Here is a 15142-nt window from a genome sequence, read left to right as displayed (position 1 = left end):
GGCGAACCACTATAATCCAAAACCTTCTGTGATAGTCCAACAATTCACGTTTCACAGCCATTTCAAGAAGCAAGGTCAGTCTGTAGCCGAGTTACGGCAGCTGTCAGAGCATTGTGATTTGGGACAGTGTTAGATGATATGCTCCGTGACAGACTGGTGCGCGGCATAAATAATGATGCTATACAGTGCCACTTGTTGGGAGAAACCCCACCACTGACTTTCAAGAAAGCCCTGGAGATTTCCCACGGTATGGAGATGGCTGCTAATAAAGCCAAAGACATTCAGAAAGGAAATGGAGGAGCACAGTCAGTAGCAGTGCACCAAGTCAAGAGAGAGACTGTTAAGCATGCCAAACGGATGGAGTGTTTTCAGTGTGGGGGGGCACACTATGCAAATTATTGCCAATTTAAAGATGCTGTCTGCCATGCTTGTAATAAAAAGGGGCATTTAGCTAAGAAGTGCAGAAGTTGAAAGGGGAAGGGGAAGCCTGGGCTAGGAAAAACGCATCAGACTCTGGCAACCACTCACCACCTAGATGAAGAGGGTGTGTGTTCCTTCAACATGTTTGGGGTGGAAACGGATGAGGAACCACCTGAACCCTATTATGCTACAATCAATGTCAGAGGGCAGGACATTACGTTTGAGATTGATTCAGGAGCTACTGCATCTGTCATCAGTGAGGAGACATACAGGAGAACATGGGGGTCTTACCAGCCTCCTCTCAGACAATCAAAGCTCAGACTCAGGACCTACACAGGGCAGCCCATTCCTCACTTAGGAATGATCTTTGTGGACATTTCAGCAGAGGGTAAAAAGGCAAAAGCCAGGTTGGTGGTAGCTAAAGGCAGAGGGCCCAGTCTTTTGGGCCGCGATTGGCTTAAAAAAATCCGACTCAACTGGCACGACATGAAGTAGCACACAACAGAGGACATTCTGAAGGACGTGACAGTAAAGCTCCATGTCCACCCTGAGGCCACGCCTCGGTTTTTCAAGCCCAGGACAGTGCCCCATGCAATGAAGGGCAAAGTTGAGGAAGAGCAGGAGCGTGTGCAGAAGCTGGGTATCATCAAGCCCAGTTTTCAAGGTGGGCGGCGCCTATTGTTCCAATGTTGAAAGAGGACAAACCTGCACGGATATGCTATAAGCTCACAGTGAATCAGGTGTCCAAGCTGGAGGAGTTTCCGTTGCCACGCATAGATGACCTGTTTGCAACCCTGGCAGGAGGGAAGCTGTTCACAAAGCTTGACATGACCCAGGCGTACCAACAGCTGCTGCTTGATGAGGATTCAAAAGAATATGTTACAATCAATACACACAAGGGATGATTATAGTATAATCGCTTGGTGTTTGGAGTGGTCCAGTCCCGCCATTTTCCAGAGAACAATGGATACTCTGCTGCAGGGGATTCCACATGTAACAGTCTACCTGGACGATATTTTGATCACAGGAGCCACAGAGGCAGAGCATCTGGCTAACTTGGAACAGGTGCTGAAGAGGTTCTCAGACGCAGGGCTGCGATTAAAGCACAACACGTGTGTTCCTAGCATCAAGTGTGACCTACCTGGGACACAAGATCACAGCCGAGGGGCTCTGTCCAGTGGAAGATAAAGTCAGAGCTATTAAGGAGGCCCTGGGCCCCAAGTGTGTCACTGAACTTAGATCATTTTTGGGCAATTTTTCACAACGACACTAAGTGGCAGTGGTGTGAGGAGCAGGAGGGAGCTTTTAAGGAAGTGAAAAATCTCCTCCATTCAGCGACGCTCCTAGTCCACTATGACCCAGATAAGGAGATAACCCTTTCATGTGACGCTTCGCCATATGGCGTTGGGGCAGTCCTTTCACATGTTATGGGAGATGGGTTAGAGAAGCCAGTCGGTTTTGTTTCACGTACGCTGACAGCAGTAGAGAAGGGATATTCACAGCTGGATAAGGAGGGCCCAGCCATCGTTTTTGCTGTGAAGCGCTTTCATCAGTACCTCTATGGTCGGGCATTTAAAATCTACACGGACCATAAACCACTCATGAGCCTGTTCAGTGAGACCAAGTGCATCCCGCCGCTAGCATCAGCCAGGATACAGCGCTGGATGTTCACACTGTCAGCCTACCAGTACACTATAGTGTACAGAGCGGGTAAGGATAATGGAAACGCCGATGCACTGAGTCAGCTACCATTACCTGAAACACCTACTGTTACATATGTACCTCCAGAGACTGTTTTCTCATTGCAGAGGCTGGCAGAGACACCTGTAAAAGCAGCCTGCATAAAGCAGTGAACAGAGAGGGACCCGGTCCTGTCCCAAGTCAAAACTTTCCTTCTACAGGGCAAAACAGAACTGAGTCTGCAGGATGGCTGCATCTTCTGGGGAGCGAGGGTCATCGTGCCTCCCCCAGGCCGAAAACAGATTATGGAAGAATTGCATGAGACTCATCCAGGTGTATCTCGGATGAAAGGCCTTGCAAGATCCTATGTCTTGTGGCCGAGACTGGATCAAGATCTGGTGAACAAGCTGAACAAACTACAACTGGACGCACTCCAGCAGAGATGCTGATGGGGCGTAGGCCTAAATTGACAATGGACCTGCTTCGTCCAGACATGAAGGCAAAAGTGGAGGAAAAGCAGGAAAAAAAGAAAGAAAGACATGATCAACATGCATGTGAGAGACACCTGAAACCAGATGACTGTCTATATGAGGAACTTCAGCAGCAATAGCAACCAGCAGTGGCTACCTGGGATTATTCTCAAGCATAGGGGCCCAGTCTCATATGTTGTCAAGCTGACTGACGGACATACATTCCACAGACATCAGGATCATGTACACCAGCGGCATGATACGGGTTTGGAGACAGACAGTTTCCAGTGGTGAGACCAACAACTGTGGTGGTGGGTCCACAGGAGGCAGGCAGAGGTTTCTGGGTCTTCCAGAGAGGATGAACACTGTCACACTGACATCCAGACCCTCTCAGTTGCCCTCCACCAGAGCCACCGAAAACACCAGCAGTGAGTGCTGGGTCACCGGGGTTAGTGCCAAGGTCACAGCGCACTCGCAAACAGACTGAATGTTTGATTAAACAGGTCAAGTGGGACTGAATGTTAAAGCTGTCATGTTTTACAGGTGTTAAGTTTTGGGTGTACGTCAGCTAAAAACACCACTGTTGGTTTCTCCTAGTTCATTTACATTTTGGGAAATGTTGGAATTTAAAGGGGGAGAAGTGTTGTGATGTGAACATTATTAAGTTATGCTTATGCCAAGCACCCACTGGGGGGCCAGTTTTGCATATGTTGCATGTATTTTGAAAGGACTCTCCCGCCCCGGGGGTAGTTAAATGCTTGACCTCTGACCGACAGAAAATGCCTACAGACCAGATATATATGGAAGGTTTATTTTGCCGTCTTTATATAAAGTTCAACTATGGCCAAGTCGTTGTCAAGTGGTTCTTTGAGCTGAAGTTACCACAATAATGCTGGACAGGACAGAGAGGTTCAGGAGGTCCTTTTGAGGCTTTTTAACAGTGAATGCCAACACGTTCTTCTCACATTTATCATTTACTTTTGTTCTAATATACAATCACTGTAAGATTTTAACTGAGCAATATGACAATTAGAATTTTCCCCATGGAGGCTGAATAAAGTATTTTCTTTTGTATTTACGCCCTGAACCTGTTTAATTTCTCTCCCTATTCTGACTGTGACTTTAATGTTAATTCAGTTTTGTTATAGGCTATCTGTGATTGAATAAAAACCCGTGTGAAACAAAAATAGTAATAGATTTTAACACGGAAAATTTGAATGGAAGCCACAAAACCAGGAGGAATTTATTGTCACAAGCACAGTTTGTTACACAAAATAATGAGTCACATTTACACAGTTTATACAGGTCTACAACTCAAAGTACATTAAACAACTAACTAAATACCAATAGTTAAATATGCATTCACATTGCACACAATACAGTTAGGACCTACACAAAAATGTACCGTGTGAAAGTAAGGAGTCGACAAAGAAATCACATTATTTACAAAAAACAAAAGCAAACATCAATTTGAGATCTTTAGCAAAAGGACTGTGATGTCTGAGGGTCTCTCATCAGTCACACTTCAAACAATCCATCATGTAAAAGCTCCTCCTCTACAAAGAATTATTCAGCCTCTTCGTTGTCCAAAAGATTAGAAAAGAAGAAAGTGAGAGCTGAAGAACACCAGACAGCCTACAGTAGTAGATGCTGTCCGCTGCCGCCCGGCTGCGTGAGCAACTCAGCCTGTTGAGCAGCAGGCTGCTGGACGGCTGCTTTTCCCTTTGAAAGCAGGCTGCTGTGATCGTTTTATGAAGTGCACTTTAAGCCTTAGCTCAGCAACTGTCTGCAATAAGTTATCTTTCCTTTTTACGAATCATTCTACTCTGGAGTAAAGTGTGTTTTAGAGTTCAGGACATCACTACATTCAGGACACATAAACAGGTTAATGAGAGTGTGATGGCAGGAGGCGAGCCGCTGCTCCACCTGCTGCTCTGTACAGAGGTGGTAACGATGCACACACACACCTCACCTGATTCTCTCGTGGTGTTGAACCATGGTGATGATGAGCTCTGTGCACCCTCAGTTAGTGAGTTAGTGGAGCTGGGGATGATGGGACTTCACAAAGCTACAGTTACACACATGAGGGGAACCATGTGGGAGGAATGAGGAGCTGATGAGAAGCCTCTTAAAAGCTAAAGGAAGCCGAGGGCTCCTGTTGACTCTGCTGTCTACGCCTGATTGAAGATGCTCATCAGAAAGTACTGTGAACGCAGAAACCGGTTCCATCTCCTGCAGAAGACCAGTGTCTCTGAGCTCTTCTCTGACAAATATTCATCTTCTCGTCAGCTACCTAACTACTTAAGATGAAAACAAATACACTTTTGGAATGATATCTGTCACCTAGGCTTATAAAGGTGTCTCAGATGAAGTGACTGAAGGACCTCCTCTTTACCAATGTTGAATGATCATATTATATCATATTATACACAATAAGCGACCAGAATTCTACAAATATGGAGGAGCTCACTGAGGCGGAAATACTAACAAATGTTAACCACAGACCTGTGGCTGTGTAAAATCATCAGTTTGTCCTGAAAATCAGATCAAATGTTGTGAGCTTCAGTTCACTGTGGAGAGCAGCCAAAGACTGCATCTATGCAGGCTGAGGATGGGGGCGGGGGCCACATCTAGCACCAACCTGCTGTCTGTTCCCTTCTGGGAGCTCCAGGGCCCACAGTATCAGTCCAATCATGTAGACAAACGCTGTGGCTGATGATGCCGGCAGACATGGTGTTAACACACAAATGTATAAAGTGTATTTTCTGTTTGTAGAAACCAAAGAGGTGGATGTACATTCCTCAGCAGGAAGCCTAGTTCCTGACACCGTGTGACACACACACGGGCAGGTTATGGAAGTTCTGGGTTAAATGCCAATGGAAACACATGCTGGGGTGGGGATAGGAGAGAAAGCCCACCCCAGCATGTATCCAGTGGATTTACATGCTCCAAGGAAAGTTTAAAAAAGAGGTGAAGAGACAGCAGTGAAGGCCTGACCACAGATCTGAGGTTAGCCCCCCATAAACAGACTAAAGCCATGAAACAAGCTTTGTTTCATCACACTGTGATCTTCTGAAAATGCAACATGGCAAGATATTCTTCTTGGTGGCTGGGCCATGTGATCCACCAACTGTCAGCGCTGTGAAAAAGCTCCACAGCTCAGCGGATCAGGAGCTGATAGTGACCTCTGTGGTACCTTCTTTGTTTGATAGGCTGAGGATGCTAAAGCCGGCACCAAGTCACAGCTGAGCCTGCAGATGTCTGACAGCCTCACGGCTGACAACAGCTCAGACGTGACATCGGATACTCACTGAGGAGACAAATGATGGGCAGAATTTATAGAAATTTGGTTCTCTCTGATGTGATTTCAGACAGTGACACTGGTGTTACGGATGCTGCCTGCATGCCTCATCGCCTGTTCTCCATCACCATGACAACGGACAAAGAGCTGAGAAAGGCTGACTGATGTTGCCTCCGCCTGACAGCGGGGCTCTGCATGCACAGATGAGGTATGTGTGTGTTAGTACTGCAGGACATGATGTGGACGTGGAGGATGACGACTGCTCCACATGGCTGTGTGCCGGTGGAGCAGCGAGACACACAAATGTGAGAGGCAGGTGTTACTCAGAGAAGTTTGGGAACATGCCAAGGTCAGCAAAGTCCTCGATGTTATAGTTAGCTGTTCCCTGGGTGGGATCTCCAGCCATGGGCAGCATGTCCTGCAGAGACAGGGAGACGGGTCACATGTGTCCACGGTCTAACAGCAGCACAGCGCCCGTGAGGCTGCAGCTTACCTGGAACACTTCTGTCTGACTGGGGTTGGTGTGTGTGTGCTGCTCCCCAGCCTGCTGGGGATGATGCTGGTTCTGCCACTGGGACCAGACCTCACTGGGGCGACCCTGGAACTGGGCTCCACTTTGACCACCTTCCCCTGAAACATCTGGACACAGGCAGTCATCTATAAAAAGAGCTGTGGACCCAGTCCAACCATACAGAGCTTCTGTGGCCCCAGTCGGTTTGATGAGGAGCTACTACAACCCTGTGTTCTGGGTCATCCTCCGTTTACCAGCTGGTGCATAAAACAAGGTTCCCACACATCTCACTAAGTTCAACTCCAGGATTTTCAAGGACGTCAGCACCTGTTAGAATCCTGAAAAAAGCCTTCCAACTTGGCAAATATCTCAATAATAACTGAGCTGATGAGATATTTCCTTCCTACTGTCAGTACTTGGTTTATTTGTGCACTAAATCATACAAGTTTGTTGTTGGAGTTTCATTCCTCTGCTCTCTGTGCTCACATGCACTGTATCTGATCACAGCCAAATCCCCATAATACCGTTGTTATTCATTTGCTTTCCTGAGGCACAGGGCACAGACTGAAGGGTTGTGAGTGTGAGAAGGACGTCAGCAGCACACAGGACTGTACTCTCACCACATCTCATCACTCTGAACACCTCAGACTTCCAGAACAACTCAGAGTGCTGCCATCTCCAGAAACAGTTGTTGGGTGAATCTGTGGTGAAAGAACGGCTCAAGAGACAGCTGCATTTATGCTGTGTTCAGTCATACCAGCTGAGTGTATGCTCAAATCTGAAGTGTGTATGACCCATAAGCCTCCAGCTGTGTGTTATGTGTCTATATCATGTGTGTATGTAGCTTCAAAAGTAAGTGAGCCAACAGCCATCAATCTATGCAACGAAAAAGGAAAACTGACAGGGAGTGTCATGCTCATTCAACAAATGGCCCATGAATCTGACACGAGAGGGCGATAAGGAGGACCTATGAAGACAGGACAATGGGCACACCTGGAGGGGAAACCCACGCTTCGATGCAAGTAGGATGGAGTAACATACGGGAGATTAAACAGGTGGTGATTAGGAGGGGCCTACTCTCACTGCGTTTGTTTGGCCCGTATTTTGATGTTGGCCAAAAAGATGCACCCTGCTTACTGACTTTACAAGGCCTTCATTTTCAACCTGCATCCGTTTGACTGAGGTGACCCAGAGACAGGGGATGTAGGGAGATCCTCCACTACATGTTTAATTAAGAGTGTTTCTGCATTTATCAGACGCTTTTATCCAAAGCAACTTACAGGTAGGCAGGTAGGGTGGGGGGGTCTTGCCTAAGGACCCTACAGGAGGTAGTACCTTTCATGCAGGGCATTTGAACCCAGGTCTCTCACACGAAAGGTGGAAATCATACCACTACACTCTCCAGTTCCATATCAGTGACGGACAACAGGCTGAACACAGGGAGCTGGCCAATCACTTCGTGGCATGGTGAGGGAACACTTTCCTCATCTTGACCACAAACAAAACCAAAGAGTGGTTGTGGATTCCAATTTCTCTGAGCTACTGGCAGCATCAGAGCCAGAGACAAACTGATAAAGAAGTCTGGCTCTGAGCCGGGGACTGCTCTGGAGCTGACTATATAAAGAACATAATGGACAATACTGCACATCCTGTACATAACACAGTGTGTTCAGTCCTTGCTGCCAGCCACAGTAAATGGTAGATGGACTTGGCTGGAGTGAATGTGTGCCCTGTTGACCCTGTAACGTTGTAGAAGTCGTGCTGTATCAGAGGAAATGTGGGCTTCGGTGTCCACACTTCATCATGTGCTCCGGGGAAGCAGGGAGTCGAACCACGACTGAGCCACAGTTACCCTACACAGTGACTCTGAGCAGGACAGAAGACTCCTTTAGGATATAATGAATAATTCAGTTGAGCTCAATGCTGAAATGTCTTGAGAAGATCTCTGGAAGCTTTCAGTGCTGCATTGTGTGGGAGAAAACTGAGTGCCACTGAAAGTTTTCTTGCCTGTCTGTTTGAACAGAGTTGATGCACAGCAGCGGGTGACCAGAATCAGCCAGTTCTCAGCTCAACCGACTGTGACCATTCACACCAGCAGCTCAGCAGATCAGGCTCAGAGAATTTCACTTTCTTACCAGTCAAGTAACCACATCAAGTGCATAGTGATGCAGCAACACACACTCGCTCTCAGGCATGTCTGGCCCTGCCAGCTTGATGAATCATAACAGCGGCTGGCCACAAATCTGAGACCACCTCTGTGCGCTGCCGCAGTTCGCTGCCTCCACTCTGCTCCGTCAGCAGAGAGGAAGCAGCTGCACCTCATCATCACCTGCTGTGATGTCCCAACGTTATGTTGGGAAGCTGTGTGAGGGACAACGTAGAGCCACCCTGTCAATTCTAAAATGCTCTGAGATCACACTACATGAACCTATAGTTGACATGTAAAGCTTTAATCTAAATGGGTGGTGGTTTGGTCAAATGAAAAGCTGTTGGTAACAGCCAAGTAGGGCTGCAGCATGGAAATGCTCTGATAGGGGCCACAGGTTAAATCAGAGTCTGTCAACCATTTTTCACTCCCTATTTTAGACTTATTTCACCATCTGACAATAGAAACAGAATGTGTGAATGAGAGCATTTGCAGTACATGTGAGCACAGAAAGCAATGCAAATATACACATTAGAGCTGAGCGATTTTATTGATACCACGATATATATCGATATTTTGTTTCATGAAAAAGTATTGATTTTTTTTAGCCGCGAGTGGTTTTTTCAATTTTTTTTTTTTTTTTAGCAAACTTTATTGAAAAGTCAGACGTTACAATTAGTGAAAACACAAAGCATTAACATAATACAAAACAATGCCAGGGAGGTCACATTATACAAAACAGCAGGAATATCAGGCAGAGACCTGGCTGCAGGAACAACTCTAACAACTCTCTGCTCAGCTTTAAGACTATCCGGGCAGACAGAGACTGCAGACAGAGCGCTAACAGTAAAGGAGGAGGATCACAGAGCTGGTTAACAACAGATGGTGGAATCCTGGAGCGTCTCTGCAGCCCAGATGTTGAACTGCTGGCTGTGAGTTTCTGTCCATGTTGTCTGCTGAGAGTTCACCTGAGTTACCTGCTGACGCTGTGTGTGACATCATCAGCTGAGTTGTTGCTAAGCTACAGAAACAACAGCCCAACCCACTGATGGAGACCTCTGAAGGTTTCTTCCACACCTTGCTCTCTGCTACACTTCAGCTTTCTACATGTTTGTCAGTTGGTTTATATTTTATATAGTTATCCATCTGTAAAAGCAGCATATCATTAATATTTAGAAATGCAGCGATGTAACTTCCCCTCGGGATTATGAATTACTGAATTGAATTATAAAATTGTATTTTATTAAAGTACAATTGTAGAAAATTTATTATGGACACAAATTAATTTTTAAATTACAAGAATTTTCTTGCTATGGTGCTGATTATAGAGGGGACATTGAAATCAGTAGCTCCGACAAAAAGAGAAGAAAAACAACTAAAACAAATCCTAATGGACCCAGAAACTTGTAACGGGTGCATCTCTAAGTTAAAGTAACATTTTGGGTAAAAAATGTTAACACACGTCTGTAATACCTGTGTTTTCACTGTTCTATTACTGTACATGTTGTTCCCCTCCAGTTCATCGGATTCTGTTTGCAGGGGGAGGACACTGTCCTACTCCCCACTGAACATATAACGCACCCCACAGAAGTGACTGATGAAAGAGTAAAAGATGCAGAGACAATCTTACCAAAGGCTGCGCTGCGGCTTGTCAGGCCTGAGTAGGCATTTCCACTGGGGGAGGAAGTGGCTGGGGACGACAGCGGACTGTAGGAGGCTGGGTCAGTCTGGTAGCTGTGGCCAGAGCCAATGCCAAATGGACTGGACTGGGCCTTACTGGACTGGAGAAGACAGGTTCTGGTTAAATACACAGCTCGGCATGGTTGTAACTGTACAATCTGCTGAAGGGTCAGTATGATGCAAAGTACTGACTAAAGTCAGAGCACTCAGGTTAGTTTCAGCCAAGGTTCTTGAAAACTACTCAATTAACATGCATTAAGTGGGGCTGCCTCGTGAATTTTATAATCTCAGAGCTCAGATTAAAAAAAGAACAATAAATGATCCCTTTATTCCCTTATCTATGACCTCCTCAGGCATGACATGTGCAGAACTTCACAACTCTTCACCTTTCATTCAAAAAGCTTCTTCAGAAGTGATAAAGCACCAAGAGTCACCATCCTTCTGAAGGTGCGAGTTAACGAGGTGATCCAACACTTTATTTCGATGAGCTGCTGAACTTGAACTGATTAACTTCATCTGCACAGTGTGGCTCTCACAGACGGTTGGGGTTAGCTGAAATTCATCAAAGATGATCAACCATAAATCCTGTCTGTCTTACAAAAGAAAAAATAAACCCACAAACCGAGTACAAAGGCTGCACAGGTGGAGGAGGGTTGTTTCAGGCCAAATCTCAACACAGCTGAGACTAAATGACTTTTTGTTTGCTGCTGTCTCACAGCAAAAACTCAAGTGTTGCTGTTTTAAATGCTCTCCAAAGAACAACCAACACACCGTCTCTTTGAGTTCACAGACGAATCAGTGAAAATCACTGGTGTTAGTTCCACATCTTTAAAAGTCAGCAGGATCAGCTTTCAGAGAAACATTCTGCTGACGTCATAAAGACCAGTGAGGGTCCAACGGTGTGGTCGCTCTCTGACTCTGCTCGAAGTTGGAGACTCCACGCCCTGATGGGTTTTTTAGGCATCAGTTGCCACGGTGACACATCTCTGGAGGAAGTGAACCAGCTTAGTGACTGACACACGGCATCACTGAAAAAGCTGCTTCACCTGCAGCAGGTGTTCTGAGGGCTGAACATCAAGCTGCTTGTCACCCTATTTCAGTTAAAAGCTGACTGCCTTGCTATGATTTATAACCACAACATACACACACCTTCTAGATTAAGACATTGTAAATGGACTTGTGCTTTTCTAGTCTAACTGACCACTCAAAGCGCTTCACTACATGCTGCATTCACCCCACGTCTTAGGATACATAACTACATGCTTTTCTAATCATTCATACACACATTCATTACCCAATGATACACTGGGAGGCAACGTGGGGTTCAGTGTCTTAAGTCGAACCACCGACCTTCCAATTGGTGAGCGACTGCTCTTCCTCCTGAGCTCCAGCTGCCCCTGAGCTCCAGCCGCCCCTGAGCTCCAGCCGCCCCTGAGCTCCAGCCGCCCCTGAGCTCCAGCCGCCCCTGAGCCCCAGCCGCCCCTGAGCTCCAGCCGCCCCTGAGCTCCAGCCGCCCCTGAGCTCCAGCCTTCCCTGAGCGACAGTCGCCCCTGAGCTACAACCGTCCCTGAGCTACAGCCGCCCCTGAGCCACAGTCGCCCCTGAGCACCAGCCGCCCCTGAGCTCCGGCCTTCCCTGAGCCACAGTCGCCCCTGAGCCACAGTCGCCCCTGAGCTCCGGCCGCCCCTGAGCTCCGGCCGCCCCTGAGCTCCGGCCGCCCCTGAGCCCCAGCCTTCCCTGAGCCACAGTCGCCCCTGAGCTACAGCTGCCCCTGAGCCACAGCCGCCCCTGAGCTCCAGCCGCCCCTGAGCTCCGGCCGCCCCTGAGCTCCAGCCGCCCCTGAGCTCCAGCCTTCCCTGAGCCACAGTCGCCCCTGAGCCACAGTCGCCCCTGAGCTCCGGCCGCCCCTGAGCTCCGGCCGCCCCTGAGCCCCAGCCTTCCCTGAGCCACAGTCGCCCCTGAGCTACAGCTGCCCCTGAGCCACAGCCGCCCCTGAGCCACAGCCGCCCCTGAGCTACAGCAGCCCCTGAGCCACAGCCGCCCCTGAGCTCCAGCCGCCCCTGAGCTCCGGCCGCCCCTGAGCTCCGGCCGCCCCTGAGCTCCGGCCGCCCCTGAGCTCCAGCCGCCCCTGAGCTCCGGCCGCCCCTGAGCTCCGGCCGCCCCTGAGCCCCAGCCTTCCCTGAGCCACAGTCGCCCCTGAGCTACAGCCGCCCCTGAGCTACAACCGCCCCTGAGCTACAGCCGTCCCTGAGCCACAGCCGCCCCTGAGCTCCAGCCGCCCCTGAGCTCCGGCCGCCCCTGAGCTCCGGCCGCCCCTGAGCTCCGGCCGCCCCTGAGCTCCGGCCGCCCCTGAGCTCCGGCCGCCCCTGAGCTCCGGCCGCCCCTGAGCTCCAGCCGCCCCTGAGCTCCGGCCGCCCCTGAGCTCCGGCCGCCCCTGAGCCCCAGCCTTCCCTGAGCCACAGTCGCCCCTGAGCTACAGCAGCCCCTGAGCCACAGCCGCCCCTGAGCTCCAGCCGCCCCTGAGCTCCAGCCGCCCCTGAGCCCCAGCCGCCCCTGAGCTCCAGCCGCCCCTGAGCTCCAGCCGCCCCTGAGCTCCAGCCTTCCCTGAGCGACAGTCGCCCCTGAGCTACAACCGTCCCTGAGCTACAGCCGCCCCTGAGCCACAGTCGCCCCTGAGCACCAGCCGCCCCTGAGCTCCGGCCGCCCCTGAGCTCCAGCCGCCCCTGAGCTCCAGCCTTCCCTGAGCCACAGTCGCCCCTGAGCCACAGTCGCCCCTGAGCTCCGGCCGCCCCTGAGCTCCGGCCGCCCCTGAGCCCCAGCCTTCCCTGAGCCACAGTCGTCCCTGAGCTACAGCTGCCTCTGAGCTACAGCCGTCCCTGAGCTACAACCGCCCCTGAGCCACAGCCGCCCCTGAGCCACAGCCGCCCCTGAGCCACAGCCGCCCCTGAGCTCCAGCCGCCCCTGAGCTCCGGCCGCCCCTGAGCTCCGGCCGCCCCTGAGCTCCGGCCGCCCCTGAGCTCCGGCCGCCCCTGAGCTCCAGCCGCCCCTGAGCTCCGGCCGCCCCTGAGCTCCGGCCGCCCCTGAGCCACAGCCGCCCCTGAGCTACAACCGTCCCTGAGCTACAGCCGCCCCTGAGCTACAACTGTCCCTGAGCCACAGCCGCCCCTGAGCTACAACTGTCCCTGAGCTACAGCCGTCCCTGAGCTACAGCCGCCCCTGAGCCCCAGCCTTCCCTGAGCCACAGTCGCCCCTGAGCTACAGCCGCCCCTGAGCTACAACCGTCCCTGAGCTACAGCCGTCCCTGAGCTACAGCCGCCCCTGAGCTACAGCCGTCCCTGAGCTACAACCGTCCCTGAGCCACAGCCGCCCCTGAGCTACAACCGTCCCTGAGCTACGGCCGCCCCTGAGCTACGGCCGTCCCTGAGCTACAGCCGTCCCTGAGCTACAGCCGCCCCTGAGCTACAACCGTCCCTGAGCCACAGCCGCCCCTGAGCTACAGCCGCCCCTGAGCTACAACCGTCCCTGAGCTACAGCCGTCCCTGAGCTACAGCCGCCCCTGAGCTACAGCCGCCCCTGAGCTCCAGCTGCCCCTGAGTTACAGCCGTCCCTGAGCTACAGCCGCCCCTGAGCTACAGCCTCCCCTGAGCTACAGCCGCCCCTGAGCTACAACCGTCCCTGAGCTACAGCCGTCCCTGAGCTACAGCCGCCCCTGAGCTACAGCCGCCCCTGAGCTCCAGCTGCCCCTGAGCCACGGCCGCCCCTGAGCTACAGCCGTCCCTGAGCTACAGCCGTCCCTGAGCTACAGTCGCCCCTGAGTTACAGTCGCCCCTGAGCTACAGCCGCCCCTGAGTTACAGTCGTCCCTGAGCTACAGCCGCCCCTGAGTTACAGTCGTCCCTGAGCTACAGCCGCCCCTGAGTTACAGTCGCCCCTGAGCTACAGCCGCCCCTGAGTTACAGTCGCCCCTGAGCTACAGCCGCCCCTGAGTTACAGTCGCCCCTGAGCTACAGCCGCCCCTGAGCTACAGCCGTCCCTGAGCTACAGCCGCCCCTGAGTTACAGCCGCCCCTGAGTTACAGTCGTCCCTGAGCTACAGCCTCCCCTGAGCTACAGCCGTCCCTGAGCTACAGCCGCCCCTGAGCTACAGCCGCCCCTGAGTTACAGTCGTCCCTGAGCTACAGCCTCCCCTGAGCTACAGCCGTCCCTGAGCTACAGCCGTCCCTGAGCTACAGCCGCCCCTGAGCTACAACCGTCCCTGAGCTACAGCCGTCCCTGAGCTACAGCCGCCCCTGAGCTACAGCCGTCCCTGAGCTACAACCGTCCCTGAGCCACAGCCGCCCCTGAGCTACAACCGTCCCTGAGCTACGGCCGCCCCTGAGCTACGGCCGTCCCTGAGCTACAGCCGTCCCTGAGCTACAGCCGCCCCTGAGCTACAACCGTCCCTGAGCCACAGCCGCCCCTGAGCTACAGCCGCCCCTGAGCTACAACCGTCCCTGAGCTACAGCCGTCCCTGAGCTACAGCCGCCCCTGAGCTACAGCCGCCCCTGAGCTCCAGCTGCCCCTGAGTTACAGCCGTCCCTGAGCTACAGCCGCCCCTGAGCTACAGCCTCCCCTGAGCTACAGCCGCCCCTGAGCTACAACCGTCCCTGAGCTACAGCCGTCCCTGAGCTACAGCCGCCCCTGAGCTACAGCCGCCCCTGAGCTCCAGCTGCCCCTGAGCCACGGCCGCCCCTGAGCTACAGCCGTCCCTGAGCTACAGCCGTCCCTGAGCTACAGTCGCCCCTGAGTTACAGTCGCCCCTGAGCTACAGCCGCCCCTGAGTTACAGTCGTCCCTGAGCTACAGCCGCCCCTGAGTTACAGTCGCCCCTGAGCTACAGCCGCCCCTGAGTTACAGTCGCCCCTGAGCTACAGCCGCCCCTGAGTTACAGTCGCCCC

General features: G+C 51.8%; 1 protein-coding gene across 1 annotated transcript in view; it reads right to left on the bottom strand.

Moving 5' to 3' along the window:
• Nucleotides 1–3782: 3782 nt before the first annotated feature.
• arnt2 (aryl-hydrocarbon receptor nuclear translocator 2) overlaps nucleotides 3783–15142 on the bottom strand; it is a 102323-nt gene continuing 90963 nt past the window's right edge. The window contains exons 17-19 of the mRNA XM_072381123.1: nucleotides 10159–10309; nucleotides 6365–6510; nucleotides 3783–6289 (exon numbers count right to left, since the gene is read on the bottom strand). Coding sequence (XP_072237224.1) covers nucleotides 6191–6289; nucleotides 6365–6510; nucleotides 10159–10309 — 396 coding nt within the window. The 3' untranslated portion in view covers nucleotides 3783–6190. The remainder of the gene's footprint in view (nucleotides 6290–6364; nucleotides 6511–10158; nucleotides 10310–15142) is intronic.

This window comes from Leuresthes tenuis, unplaced genomic scaffold (assembly GCF_036924035.1).
Source record: "Leuresthes tenuis unplaced genomic scaffold, fLeuTen1.0.hap1 SCAF_2, whole genome shotgun sequence".
Taxonomy (NCBI): domain Eukaryota; kingdom Metazoa; phylum Chordata; class Actinopteri; order Atheriniformes; family Atherinopsidae; genus Leuresthes; species Leuresthes tenuis.
This window is presented reverse-complemented; position numbering and strand designations above follow the sequence as displayed.